The sequence below is a fragment of the Miscanthus floridulus genome, chromosome 6 (assembly GCF_019320115.1).
Source record: "Miscanthus floridulus cultivar M001 chromosome 6, ASM1932011v1, whole genome shotgun sequence".
Classification (NCBI taxonomy): domain Eukaryota; kingdom Viridiplantae; phylum Streptophyta; class Magnoliopsida; order Poales; family Poaceae; genus Miscanthus; species Miscanthus floridulus.
In genome coordinates this window covers 105,670,226-105,684,898 of record NC_089585.1, presented here as the reverse complement: position 1 = coordinate 105,684,898, position 14,673 = coordinate 105,670,226, and the positions used below count along the sequence as shown (strand labels likewise).

The 14,673-nt window shown below is 44.2% G+C and overlaps 2 protein-coding genes and 1 non-coding gene across 4 annotated transcripts; 1 reads left to right on the top strand and 2 right to left on the bottom strand.

The window, feature by feature from the left end:
* Positions 1 to 1,383: 1,383 nt before the first annotated feature.
* On the bottom strand, positions 1,384 to 3,109 carry LOC136456489 (subtilisin-like serine-protease S). Of its 2 annotated transcripts, none has more exons than XM_066456390.1 (3): positions 2,624 to 3,109; positions 2,443 to 2,534; positions 1,384 to 2,333 (listed from the first exon to the last, which is right to left on the bottom strand). In XM_066456390.1, exons 1-3 carry the CDS (start codon positions 2,818 to 2,820, stop codon positions 2,245 to 2,247), a joined length of 378 nt encoding a protein of 125 aa, XP_066312487.1. In that variant the 5' UTR covers positions 2,821 to 3,109; the 3' UTR covers positions 1,384 to 2,244. The 2 variants fall into 2 exon arrangements, with proteins under 2 accessions (XP_066312487.1, XP_066312488.1); XM_066456391.1 differs by having other exon boundaries at positions 1,384 to 2,074.
* LOC136462059 (small nucleolar RNA R71) lies at positions 1,510 to 1,618 on the top strand. Its single transcript, XR_010760583.1, has one exon. It is a non-coding gene; the product is annotated as a small nucleolar RNA R71 (small nucleolar RNA).
* A 223-nt stretch (positions 3,110 to 3,332) lies between the features above and the next one.
* LOC136456487 (uncharacterized) lies at positions 3,333 to 8,383 on the bottom strand. The gene is made up of 7 exons (XM_066456389.1): positions 7,485 to 8,383; positions 6,748 to 6,987; positions 5,884 to 5,973; positions 5,236 to 5,385; positions 4,816 to 4,940; positions 4,263 to 4,392; positions 3,333 to 4,186 (listed from the first exon to the last, which is right to left on the bottom strand). Exons 1-7 carry the CDS (start codon positions 8,109 to 8,111, stop codon positions 4,061 to 4,063), a joined length of 1,488 nt encoding a protein of 495 aa, XP_066312486.1. The 5' UTR covers positions 8,112 to 8,383; the 3' UTR covers positions 3,333 to 4,060.
* Positions 8,384 to 14,673: the final 6,290 nt, after the last annotated feature.

Here is a 14,673-nt window from a genome sequence, read left to right as displayed (position 1 = left end):
TGCCACTCATGAGATATATGAAATATATTACTGTATTATTATCACTTGGAAAATATAAATGGTGGAAAGGAAAAATGGTGACCGGACAGGGATATGGTTTGGGTATTGGTGGGTGTAAGAGGTTGTGTCGCCGCGGACGCAGGGCATAGCTTGGTTACACTGCTTTCTCTATTTGTGTCGGTTAAGGATCGGCCGTTGCGTAAGACTCTAGGCAAGTCACAGACTTATTATCCCGAGCACATACTTGGGTATGGGCGTTTGGAAGACTTGTTGCTCTGTTATCGTGGATCTGGCTCTTTTCGGACCGACTGTTTTGGTGGTTTTTGGGCTAGGAGGTCCTTATACCGCACTGAGTCCGGGACTTAGGGGCGGGGGCTTGGAGTCTCAGTTTGGACAGGGACCTAGACACCCAGGACAGGAGGGTGATGGGTTGGTCCTGCTTGTGTCCTTGGGTACAAACTGGGGCGTGTGTTTTTCCGGGATACCCAACTGGGGGCATTGATTCGCGAATCGTCGGGAAATCTGGTACGGCTTGTCGAAGGCCTAGCACCGTAGTAAGAACTGGGAGATAAAAGATGGAATGGAAAAAGAAAATATGATTGCTTACCACCTGCTTGAAAGTAGCACAGATGCTTACATAGAAGGGTTAGTTAATGAACTAATGCACTGCTAAGAAAAATCGAATATAAGGACACACTTATAGTAATGCTCCTGCAAATGCAATAAACCCACAAGTCAAATAGCCTTGCATATCCTTTGAGTCTTTTCTTTCCTCTTATCGGGTAAGTCTTGCTGAGTACAATTGAGTACTCTGGGTTTTATTTCCCCCTATTGCAGGTGACAGGTGGATGCTAGAGTTGACTCTTGTGTGTGGATTCCTCCTGGTAGGCTCAGAGAGGATTTCCTTTATGCCACGATCATAGGTTTTCATTTATAACTCTCACCAAATATTTTTTTCTAAATAAAAATTTTATAATCGGTTGTCATAGTTTACCTATCAATGATTCATCATGCCATGAATAGATGTTTAATTTCGCTGTAACTCTAGTTCACGTGTTTATATTCCGCTGTTCAATTAAATTATTTATAACTCTGATAATATGATTACATTCCGCTGTTATAATAATAAATATTATACTCTGATGTTGTATTGAAAGTGACGTAAGAAATGGTTAAGAATAATATAAGCTTTATTCTCTCATTTGTGATCCTGATGTAAAAATATGGATTTTCATAGTTCTCCCCTAGGGTGTGTCCGACGAAATCGAGTAATTTAGTATTCTCCCTTGGGTACTTAGTGTCTAAAGAAAGACGAGTACTCCTGGGAAGCATTAGATTAGGCGGTTCTACCACACTCCATCCTTGATTGGAAACCCTATCTTCTCGATCTGTGTCTTAGCATCTGCAACACTTAGCGAAAAGAATGCTCCACCAGCAGCAGCATCTAAATGGCTCCTATCTAACAAAACTAACACATGGTAGAAGTTCTGGATCAAAAGTCAGTCTTCCATGCCATGGTGTGGGCATGCAGAGACATACTCTTGCATTCGTTCGCAAGTCTCAGGAATCGACTCTTCTGCTAGTTGTTGAAAACTAGAGATCTTATTGCGAAGAGCATTAGTCTTTCCCTATAGGGAAGAACTTGACTAGGAAAGCGTTGGAACACTTGTCCCATGTATCTACAGCGTTACGGTTAGAATAAAACCATTGCTTAGCCTTTCCTAATAAAGAGAAGGAGAAAAGACGAAGACGTATAGCCTCTTGGGTCACTCTCTTAGTGGTGAATGTGCTACAAATCTCAAAAAAGTGTTGGAGGTGAGCATCTGTATCCTCGTGGGCTTTACCACAAAACGGACTAGCTTGAACCATCGTGATTAACGTTGACTTAAGCTCAAAGTTAGCGTCCCATTAATAACGTTGGTCCATAAGCGCCCCAACTCCCAACCAGATGCCCATCGCGAAGTCTCCCCTACAGTCATCTTCAACCTCCGCGCGAACATGTTTCAGTGAACATGTTTCAAGTAAGCATAAAAGTGTACTCCATGAGATTTGCTAGGTTAATCATTCAGGAGATCTGCAAAAGAGGACATAAAAGTGTACTCCAAACTTCAGTGAACATGTTTCAGATCGTGAGAAGGGAATGAGTATGTTCTCATATAACACGTTTCAGATCGCCGCAGTTGTGTGCTCCAAAGTCCAAACGTGTCTAAGCATCGTGCAGAAGAGCGAGGTACATTTGATCTTTCAGACATTCTCTTTGAAGAAGCCAGGCAAGCCACCGTCTTCCTGGATAGGGAACGTCTTGTCCTTGATGACCGCGACGCCGTCCTTCTCTGAAACACATTAAACCGAAACGTTCTCTGAAACTCATTCGGAACTTCGGACGTAACAAAATCCCATGAGGCATAATAATGCTGATCTAGATTAACCAGGTGCACTCACTTGACAGTTGATGGGCGTGCTCCGGTGCTAGCCGCGCCGCGAAGCCAATGCTGCTGTAGTGGTAGAGCAGCGCGGCCTTCGCCTCTGCCGTGCTGCAACAAAGCAAAGGATGGGTCAGTGCTGGTGAGGTCCCCGGACGTACTGTCATAGCTAGTGCAGGCATGGACGTGGTCACAGCGACCTGCCGACGACGGAAGCGAGCAGGCGGAGGTCGTAGTCCACGGAATCAACGTAGTCGGCGCGGCTGACGAAGACAATGTAGACGCCGGGGCCGTGCCCGTCGGGGCCGGATGGAGCCAAAGCCGAGGACGACATGGCGGCCGGCGAGAAGAAGATGAGCAGTAGCAGTGGTAGCACAGCTGTGAGAGCGAGCTTCATGGCTGAACTGGAGTCTGCAACGCCAGGCCTAAAAGCGTGTAGAGTAGCTTTGTGTTGTAGACACAGATGCTTCACCTGCTGCTTAACGAGGGCACTTCCTTTGCACTTATATTGGGTTGATACTCGGTTACAAATCACAAAATTATTTCGTCTAGTTCAAAACATTCAAAACTGCTTGCTTGCGCACAAATTTATTTCGTCTAGTCCATAACATTCATAACTGCTTCCTTGCGCTTATATTGAATTGGTACTCGGTTACAAATCGCAACATTATTTCAACTGGTTCATAGCATCCATAAATGCAAGCGTTGGAACAAGTAGTTAAAACCTAATCTCACAAAACTACATGTAACTACACAATCTCACAAAACTACATGTAACTACCTGTATTCCTCACAAAAACACAGGAACATGCTGATGACACCGTTACCAGATTTGTTAAAATAAATCGGCAAATTTCTTTTCGCAAAGATAAGTCAAAATTCTCATAAGTTCGAATTGAAGACACCAGCGACAGCAGATTTGTTGGCTAGTCTTCCATTCATTAATCAATACATGTAGACGAATACAAGATTGCAGCCAATAATACACCAGCACCAGCTAGTTTGTCTCAACATCCAACGATGCAAACTAAACAGTGGCCAGATTTTCGGCCTGTTCGGATGTTGGTTTCAGCCAGGGCTTATCAGCCAACTAACAGTGTTTTCCTCTCACAATAAACCAGCACCAGCCAGACTTATCAGCCTAGAAACCAACCAACGAACAGACCGTTTATGTTAATAAGGTCCGCACAAGACAATAATTGTTAATGTTCAATTGCAGAGTTTGCGTCACGCATTATCTGTCTTGCACCAAAAGAAGAGCTTCTGGACGAACATCTTGCATGACCGCGTGGCTCCCACACGGAGGCAGGACATAGCAACATGAGCCCGTGGCTCTCCCCTTTCATGAACTTCTAAAAATATGAGCTCAACAGCTGCAAGTATCAGTGTCCCTTTTAAGGATTGCGATTTGTCTGAGTGGGGAACAAAGCGGTTGACTTCTGTGCCCACATGGGTACTATAGCTGCTGATTTGTTGAGTTGAGACTTGAGACCTATAGACTACAGTAACAAAAACGACCTGCAAGCCTGCAGCCCACTTCAACAAACTTTTCTAGGTTGATCGGCTGAGTAGCACGAACATTAGTGATGGCAATATATACACTGGTATGTACAGCTTCAGTGAAGGAGTCAGAAGGATCACAACTCAAAACCACCATTCAGTTGAACAGATAAGGATGGCCTTCCAATGTTATTAAGAGGTGTTTCCAAGGTGATTACCACTCCAGAACTGCCCACTTGACCATTCCACTTTGATCGTCCAATCTGCCATGTAGAGATTATATTACATCCAAACTATAATCCTAGAAATAACCAATCAGAAATGTTAACTAGAACTTACAGAGAGAGCAGTATAAGCTGATGGATGCCGTGAGCAAGAGAGGCCACACATCAGATTCAATTCCTCTTTCAATGAATGGACAACTTCTGCACGTACCCCAGGATCACTTCCTCCAAACGTAGGGCACACACTGCCAATAGAGCACCGAGAACAAGGGTGTTACAACAAAGAGAACAAGGATTCAAAGAAACCAACAACAAAGAACAGGACTATTCATGAACTACATCTGCCAACAGTTCCCTAGCATACAGTATTTATCAAGCATTGCGATTTTAAATTCTAACGCAACGAAGCACAGCTTTTAGCACAACATGAACAAGGATAGCAAGAAGAAGTAATCATTTCAAGCCAAGTTACTAAAAAGAAATCTGTTTATAGGTCCCTAAATATATACTATAGATAACTATTTTGTAATCCAGTAATACTTGTCATGTAATTTGATGTTTCTGTAATCCAAACACCTCTTTACTGGATGGATAGTACTGATATCAAAACCTAAATATCTACCTAACATAAATGTTGCAGTGTCGTCCATATGTTTTCAGAAAACTACCTGACTTGTATGCTGGGTCTCACCATAAGACCAGATCTTTTCCATGCCAAGGGTTGAGTAATTCCTAATGAAACAGATTTGTCGGGCCATTGAAACATAGGAGTGAACCTTGTGCCACGCTTATTCTTCAAAGAAAAGAGGGAACAAGTGTCATTGAACTCATATACTATTGGAACAAGGTAAACATCATAAAAAATTGATGACAAGACATAATATATAGCAATTACTGGTCACACATTTAATACATATCACCATTCTTTAATGCCTCACTATGTACTAGCACAATTTGTTTAAGAAATACCAGGGCCTGCAACCTGCCAGGCCAATATAAATGTTGATAGAGACTTACTTAAAGAGCATGTAAACAAAATTTGACACCACAGCTGATTAATATAGGGAACATAAACTGAAAATACTAACCTTGCAAGAAAAGCTCACTCTTGTTTCTCCAGGATATTTTCCATGAGCTTGAAGCAACCCACCAAATAATGGAAGAAAACCACTGGCTGATATGCCCTCACCAGCAACATATGTTAGTTGCCCATTAGGGAATTGCAGATCCATAAACGACTGCAATAAAGGTAGTATTATTAATACTCAGCTTCATATGCACGAGGAAAATGCAAGGACTACCAAGCAAATTTAACTGGAATCACTGGAACTATGCTTGTTGATATTTTTGAAAGCATTGCTGCGGCATTATAACAACAACAACAACAACAACAACAACATAGCCTTTTGAACACAATTTTCAGAAAACAGGTGGCTACTGCACTCATTGCCAAATACAGAAAAGAAGCTTATACGCTAATTAATTTTTAGTATTATTCTGATCGATAGTACGTTAGCCTCAAAGCCAAATGAATGTGCTTATCTCTCAGACTACCTGGGAAAAGGTAACCTTATAATTGAGGAACCATGACAAAATGTATCCTTTAATATTGGCATATAACTACAGTACAAAGCAATACAAAGAAAAGCTCTCCTGAAAGATCATTGAGTCAGTTATTTTAATCTTAATTCTTAATAGATCTCACATCATTGAAGAGGATGACGAATGATACTTACACAAGCTATTGGATTGAGACACATCATTGACATCATCAGCCATCTCCTATGTTTTGACCATATAGCTGGACAGAGGGAATGGACTCCATTCTGTAATGAAATATCAAGTTTATAGTAATGTAAAAGGACAAAATATTAGAAAGACATAGATGCATATGTATGCATCATAGAAGCTAGTTAAGTGATTGTAGACTGCGGTTTAAGACAATGCCATAGCTATTTGATTAGCTTTGGGGTATGAGTGTGGTGATTATTTTGGAGAAAAAAAAAAGGGTGACTTTCAAGCCTTTAAAAACAGGCACTTTATTTTAACTATGAAGTAAGAAGATAATATCTGACGTATACGATGTCAGAGAAACACAATAGAAAAAATGACCAACAGTCCCACATAAGCTCATACATAGCAAACCTACCAGTAACATCTTTGTACATCATATGCATTGCAATAGACTAGCAAATAATAACCTAGATAGATTTGCAAATCAAGGTAGACCTGGCATATAGTTTAATCTTCAATAAATAATAAAGACCATAACATTGCCCATATAAAGGAGAGCTATATTTAATGGTAGTAAAATGACAAAATAAAGTACCAAACACAAGTGTAAACCAAACTAGTTGATCAATCATTACAAGTGGTTTGATGAACCATTACAAAAGTGTTTGGTTGCCTGTTGGCAGAACCCTGCGTGTTCAGTTCAATCTGGCAGGTCGTTATCGTGGTGGAGTATAACACTATGGATCGTAAAACTTTTGTAATTTAGTTGCTTTTGGGTAATGAAATTTGGTTCGCCTGTGGTGTTAAAAAAAAAGAGAGAGGTTTGTCAAAGTTCAAGCTTATAACAAAATAGAAAGGTTGAGTACCTTGCGATCATAACCATACCAAAGCAGGTGTTGCTTTGATAGATGAACAGGCAAGAGAAGCGTAGAGTCTCGAACAAATAGTAGAGGGCCCAACTGAATAAGGTACAGGGGCGAAGTATCATTTCCAGAAGTTGATCCACCACGCGATGCCTCTAGCCTCCAGAGGTCCCCACGTGCAACAACAGAACTCTCAATGTCTTGAGTCCTGGTATTGTATGTTGCCGACATATTTACAGTACCCTATATAATCATCAAGCGAGAAGATAAGTACTATGTTGCAACATGCCAATGTAACATGAAAAGAGATTAGGATTCCACAAGTCCATAAAAAAATATTTGGTTGGTTCAAAATGTTAGGTTAGTTTTAACCTAAGTACTTTTTGTACAACTTTTGATATAACATCCATGTGTGTACCACCGGTACAAGTGCAATTTGCCTCTGATGTCTAGGTTATACCTTGTCCGTGAGTTGAGTTCAGGGTTGCATGCAATAATCTTAGTTTTTTCTTGACACAAAAAGATCATGGCTTAAATCTGTGGATTAAAATGGCAGATCCTTCCAGTGGCTATATGATTAACTGTGAGGAAGAGGATCGCAATAAATCAGATGGCAGAGACATACAACCCAGTTGCTAGACCGGACACCCTCAATTCTAAGTGCGATCGTGTGTAATATGAGATGCAAACTTCACGACATGCCAAAATCCATAAAACAGCAAGCACGAGTTAGATCGTACGTTGGCCTTCTTGAAGTTCCCAAGAGTACCAATATCACAGCCGAAACCCTCGTCGTCCTCGTCCAAATCGTCTCCGTTAACATGACCGCTGACGCTCGATGTGGCAGCGCTCCCAGTCGCCGCAGCGGCGGCGGCCGCCGCCGCCTCGAGGGGGCACCTATCCACAGCAGCCCTTTCGACGGAGAGCCCTACCGCCCCCTCGCCCACCGAAGCCGCGGGGGGCAGGGGCGCCTGAGGCGGCGGCGGCGGCAGCTTGCGCCGGCGGATCTGGCCGTTCCGGAACGGCAACGGCACGGGCAGATGGCGCACGGCGTGCTGCACGGCCCCGCCTACGGACGCCCCGAGCTCGGCGCCGGCCTGGCCCAGCCTGCCGCCGATGTCGATGACCGAGGAGACGGCGGCGGCGGGGAAGGGGAAGGGGAAGTCCTTCCCCGGGACGCCGCGGGCGGCGGCGCCGAAGGGGACGACGGGGAGGTCGATGTCGAAGGGCATCCGCTTGTGCGGCGCGGGGGGCCACGGGAACTGCGGCGGCGCCTGGAGCAGGCCCGTGAAGCCCTGCGCGAGGCGGTCCGCGAGGTCCTGGCCGTGCCGCTGCACGCCCTCCCACGCCTCGAAGGAGATCTCCATGCGCGTCGCGTCACCACGGCGTCGCTAGAGTTCGAGCAAATCGGGAATTCGAAGCGAATCGGAGCTGGCGAGAAGAGGCGAGGAATCGGCGATGGGGAAAGGAGGATGGCAGCGGGTAGGTGTGATGTGTGATGACGATGATGATGATAATTAGAGGACGGGGATGGTCGCGCCGGGTGAGGTCCGGGAGGGATCAGGGACGGGGAGGAGGAGGATAAAGAAGGCCTTGACCTTGACCGTGTCGACGTGGATGAAGAAGATCGCCCGCACCGCTTCCGCAGCGTGGCCTGACCCGGCTGGGCCCGTGCCGCTTCGGCTCCCTGCGCCGGAGTGGATAAGAACGAAACGCGTGCCCAGACTCCGCCTGCGCGACAACCACGGCGGCACGGCCATCTCTGCTCAGCTCGCGCCTGTGGTGTGCCGGGGTGAGAGCTGAGAACGGTGGCCATGCGCCCGTGCCTATCCGTCCGGTTGCTCTCGCGCGTACGAGATAATTAGAATTTTGCCATTATAAAACGTGGGATTCGCTCTTTTGCTATTCTATAAAAGGGATTCATCTATTTACCACTATAAAACTGAACATTAGAATGCTCTTTCTGTATTTGGTTGCTTTTTTTTTGCGACCTCTTTTCTTTTCAGTTTTACTCGTGAGCCTTATCTCTTCGTTTCACTCGTTAACGGTCTCTTCACAGGAGTTCACGGAAAGCCCTGGCCGGTAGACGACCTCTGCTGGCTCAACTCCAGGTCCGCCCACAGCCGCCGCCGCCGCAACTCCAGGTTCTCGATGGCTCTATTCCACCCACAGCCGCCGCCGCCGCCCGGCCACAGCCGCCGCCGCCCCGACGCGTCTACGTAAACCCGCCGGTGCCGCCACGAGCAGGTCCCCGCTCTCTCCCGTCGTTGGATCTGCGGCCGCTGGTCCTGCCCGTCCGGGTGCTCCTTCCCCAGGTCGCCGCCACACACGCCAGGCTATGAGTGAGGGTTCGTCTAGTTCGTCGTTCATCCCAACATCTGCCCTTTCTCTGTATCCACTTGGTCCTAGTGGGATCCCCTGATTCTATGCCCAGAATATGGTGATAAAGTAGTGGAATGCAAATCCTGAAAAAACAACGGCAGAATTTTCTTCAAATGCGTAAACTATAATGAATTTGTGAGTATATATTGCTTTGTTGTTTATTGTCATATACAACTGGATGAACTAAGTACTTGTGTCAAGGTTTGGATAAATAAACTGTGTTATGTATCATTGTATTGTCATTTCCACAGGCAGTGAAGAAATGTCCATTCTTTAGGTGGTTGGAAGAGTACAAGAAAGTAGTCGCAAAGAAGCTTAAAGAAGATTTGCTAGCTGCAGTGCCATTAGAAGGTCATGGTGAAACTAAATGTTAAGAAGAAACGAAGCTTAAGCAGGATTTTTGATGAAGATAGGATCTATCTTAAGATGGACAAGCTTATCGATCTGGTCCAAACTTTGGTGGTGCTCTGTTTAGTTATGACTGTCATAGTTCTTTTAGGTGTGGTAGTGCTTATTAGCAAGTGAAGCAAGATTATGTTCTAGAACTGTGTTGTATCAGTACCGATTAGTTAGCTTTTGCTGCTAGTTGGATGCCAATATGCACAGATGATTTTGTGAACTGCCTATTCATCTGTGATCAATTGGCAACACTAGTTTTAGCTTGTGGCACTAGTTTGATTATTGCGATTAGTGATTGGCTGAGTGTAAACATGAAACTGAAATATATGTTAAATAGGTGTTTGCTAGTGTCACATTTTTTTTGCCGTTGTCTGACCTTGTTATCTGAGCTAACCATGGTACTGAATCTACACATGTTCTGTCAACCTAGCTCACCTTGCAACTTTCTGTTGATCTTGTTGCTTTTTTCCTCGCAAAAAAAACAAACTATGCAGCCTTTTGCAGCGTCAGTTTATACACATAAAAAACACAGCATTCATATGTGATCACTTCAGTTTCACGTTCAGCTGCGCTGGAACTGAATTGAGAAAAAGGACAGGAAAGTCGGGCGCTGGAACACAGAAATGGGGAAAATCGACAAGCTGTGATTGATGAATTTTCTTTATTGTTTGATTGTAATTTTATATCCTCCCTTGCCCTTGAATCTGAGGCTGCCATGTGTAAATGGGGTTGGATGTACGGCCAGCTCTATTTCTATGAAATTTTTTGGAGCTGGTTGTCTGGCTCTAGAAATTTTTAGAGCTGGAGGTGGAGTTGGTCACGAAGCTACATGTGTAGATCAATGGCCATCCTTTTTCTGATATTGTACATAGGATCAGGTCCAGATATAATTTTAGACATTCCAGACACAAAGCATCAATTGATTTTTAGTTTTTTTTATGGGCTCCTCTTTTGGATTGTCTTGTCTGGTGAGACAGCAATGATGGGATCCACACCTTTACCTAGCAGTGTGTGGAGTCGGCTGCAATAAAAGTACCACTATGAGTCAATTTTTGCTCGTGTACAAGTATAAAACAGTGAGAATTAATCTGTTGCATACCCTCTTGTCACCCTAACGGGGCTGTTTTGAAGGATCTGCTCTCTTGTGAGCCTTGTGGGGCTGGAGAGTGCATTTGGGGCTGCTGATGCCAAGACTTGGGCATTGGAAGGATTTGGGGCTGCTGGTGCCAAGACTTGGTCATTGGAAGGATTTGGGGCTGGTGGTGCCATTTCTTGCAGTGTTGGTTCAGCAGCACTGTCATCTTCCTTCTTTGCTCTTTTTGTTGGGATCTTTGCATTGTCATCATACTTTGTTGTATTTTTCTTTGGCTTTCTTTGCCTGCAAGTTTAGAGATAAATATTCAAGCTAATGAGCACAACAATTTAGGACAGCAAGTGAATATAGTAGGTCTTGCCTTTTCTTAGTCCTATTAAGATGGCATTTGTAGCTTGTTTCACCATGGCCCAATTCTCCACATTTCTTGCACTTCCTTTTGCCTCTAATCATCGTTTTCTTGTTGTTTTGTGCCTCATTCGCAACTTGTTTATCTGCCTTGTTTGCTGCTTCCTTGGCTGTCTTCTATCCTTTGCTTCCACTACCTTCAAGGAAGCTTTTCATCCTGAGTTTTCTGTACCTACCAACTGCCTTCTTGTCAAGGGGTACCTTAAGCACAAACGACAAATCAACATCTGGCCACTGTGACCTATCAGACAATGGCTTTATAAGTCTCTTATAGGCTGCCTGGAACCTCTCAACCGAGTAATACTCATGCACAAAGTCCTCCATATTTACATTAGCGGACTGTACACTTGTTATCAAAGCCAAAGCATCTCATAAAGCCTTTCTAATATTCTTCTCCTTTTCCCCCACAACACCATTATCATCTCTCTGAGTTTGTCTGTGAGCTCCATAACAAGAAGGTCTTTCCAGTCCTTGATCCAATTGTTAAACACTTCAGTAAAGTTATTAGTGATATAATCACATTTAATGTCAGGATTGAAGGCAGATCTCATCCATAGCTTATAATGGTGAGCCTCTATCCAAACCAACACATCAGGAGTAGCTTCAACAATTGAATTGAAAAAGTAACCGCAAACTTCTTGTCTATAAGCTCTAGCTGCAGGATACATCTTAGAGAATACATCACCACCATACTTTTTAATAAAGTTGTTCATTAGATGTCTAAAGCACTCCCTATGTTCAGCCTTAGGAAACACTATTTGAACTGCATTTTCCAGACCTTTGCATGCATCTGACGAGATAGCTAAAACAGGAAGATCTCCTATGGCCTTATGTAAATGAGTCATAAACCAAGTCCAGTTATGTTGTCTCGCCATCAATGAAGCCGAAAGCAACTGGTACATCTAGTTGTGGTCATCTATACCACAAGCAGCAGCTAAATGACCATTCCATCTACCATTAAGTGCAGTAGAGTCTATGCTAAGGTATGACCTACATCCTTCTAAGAAACCTTCAATGCAAGGTTGTAGTGCACAAAAAAATCTATGGAAATAGAACATGACGTCTACCTTCTTAATGTCAATCTCAATAACACTGCCTGGAGACTTCTTTAGTACCTCTGCCCTCTAATTGAATAGTAGCTGAAAGCTATCTTCCCATTTGCCATACAATTCTCTCAAAGCAATTTGCCTACCTTTTCCAAATAGTGCCATAATGAATTTGGCACTTCTGCTCATCCTGTAAAGTTTTTTGCAGTTCCTTACAACCCATACTTGTTTTCTTTCTAAGGTGATGTATTGCCTTTGTAGCAACCCAAGCACTGGTTGGTGTCGTAGTCTTCCTCCTAGCACTTGATGTACATGTGTGGTCACCAATAAGCTTTGTCACCTACAAAAAAAATTAATTAGTGAATGCAAACAATAATAGAAGGACAAAAAATGCAAGTTAGTATCATAATGGTGCACCCATCAGGTTGTCTACGCCCAACAAGATGCCAAGGACAATCTTCTCATTGGCAATCAGCAATGTATCTAGTTGGGTCTGTTTTGACAATGTGTAGTTCAAACTCTTCATTTATAGTAAATTGTCTCACAGCCAATCTAAACTCCTTCATGTTAGGATACACTGTGTCAAGATCCATTCTAGGCCGATTTGGATCATGCACCACAGTCCTCTCCCCTGGTAAATAGTCATCAACATCAACGGCTGCCCCAGTTGTATCAACTTCCCAAGTATCGTCGTTCTGTTCACCGCAAACTTTCCTAGCTGCCTCCCTTGCCTTATCAGCCTCCTCATCCTCAAGCCTAAGTCCCAACAATGCATACATCACCTCATCATCCACCATCTCTATTCTTCCCTCTAAATCTCGACTTTCTTCAATGCATAGCGTATCCCAATCAACAAGAGGTGTCCGTAGCTGTTGTGCAGGAGGTTCTATCGCTGCTAAGCTAAGTTCAGGCTCTCCATCAAGCCTAGTACAGAAAAAAAAAGTGGTACAGTTAGAAGATCTCCAAAGTTAGATTACCATCATAAATTAGAGGACTAAGAACTATTCTTTTTTTACTTCTTAATTACCACCAGAATGGTTCAAAGTTCTATGTACATGAGCATAGCCTAGGTGCCATTTTATCATTGAAAAACAGCACATAAGCGTAAACTTAATAAATGAAAAGGCATTGGGTTATGAGGGTCAACTTAATAAATCAAAAGCCATCAGGTTTATCGCGAACGTCCAGACCATTGAAAACAAGAAAGATTAATTCATTTTAATGATGGGTCTAAAAAACCAGGCAATCAAGTTCACAACTCAGAAACTATCATATGGGAGCACTGGTAAAAAAGAAGCTAAGTAGTAGAGCGTTTGTAAGACAACGAAGAAGGTATGTAGAACCGCACTAGGCTCACAAAAGAAGCAGGCATTATGGCGAACCATGTGCTAGGCTAATCTACACGCTAGCAAGAATGCGTACCATAGGATGAGATCTGGCCGGTGGTTGTCCATCTAGCACTTGGAGCAGCGCGGGCGTGGGCGACGGTGCCGGGACCCCTGGCTGGCTACGGGGAGACAACCGAGGAGGTGGGCTGGCGCGGACGCGTCGGGGCGGCGGCGGGGGGCCGACGTGGACGCGTCGGGGTGGCGGGCTCTCGGCGAGTACGCGTCAGCCCTGGCGGCGTCGGTCTGTCCCGTGACCGAACGAATGGGGGATCGAATGGATTGGATACGGTTGCTGGTGAGCAGGGAGCAAAACGGGAAAGAAAAGAGGTCACGAAAAAAAATTGGCAACAAAATATGGAAAGGGCATTCTAGGAAAGTGTGTCTAATTTTATAGTGGCAAACGAGCGAATCCCTTTTGCGAGATGGTAAAAGAGCGAATCCCACGTTTCATAATGACAAAATTCCAATTATCTCCGCGCGAACCCTGTCTGGCCGCTTTTTCCTACTGGTTTGTCTATTTCCTCTCGGGCGCACGCGTGTTTTCTCCGTTGCCTTGCCAATGCGATGAGCGACGACTCAGGCCTTGTTTAGTTGGGCGAAATTTGGGAATTTGGCTACTGTAGCATTTTCATTTTTATTTGGCAATTAGTATTCAATCATGGACTAATTAGGTTCAAAATGTTCGTCTCGCGATTTCCAACCAAACTGTGCAATTAATTTTTTTCGTCTACATTTAATGCTCCATGCACGTATCGCAAGATTCGATGTGATGGTTACTGTAGCACTTTTTGGAAAAACTTTTTAAACTAAACGAGGCCTCAAGTAAAATGGCAGTGCCGCAGTGGCGTGCGCAGTTTGGCAACCCCAGCAGGGCAATTCCGGTGCTTCATCAAACAAGTTGCACATTGCATGATGCTCCTTCTGAGTGTGTGGTGTGTGCTCTGATAGCTCCCGTTTTATTTCGTTGTCGCTTCCTTTTCCCACTTGCTGCGTTGTCCGGTTGTGTGACCAACGGCAAGCCTTGCAAGAGCATATTCGTGCATGTTAACCAAAACAGCGCGATCGTGGACTGAAAAAAGCATTGATCATGCACCATGCACGGGTATGGAAGTTAATCTGCAAGTGGGAAACCGGTCGACGCGGCATGGGGCAAATCTCAACTTGCGTTGGTGCGTTGCGAGCGGCTTATTTGTGTTGGCGTGGAAATTCAGCT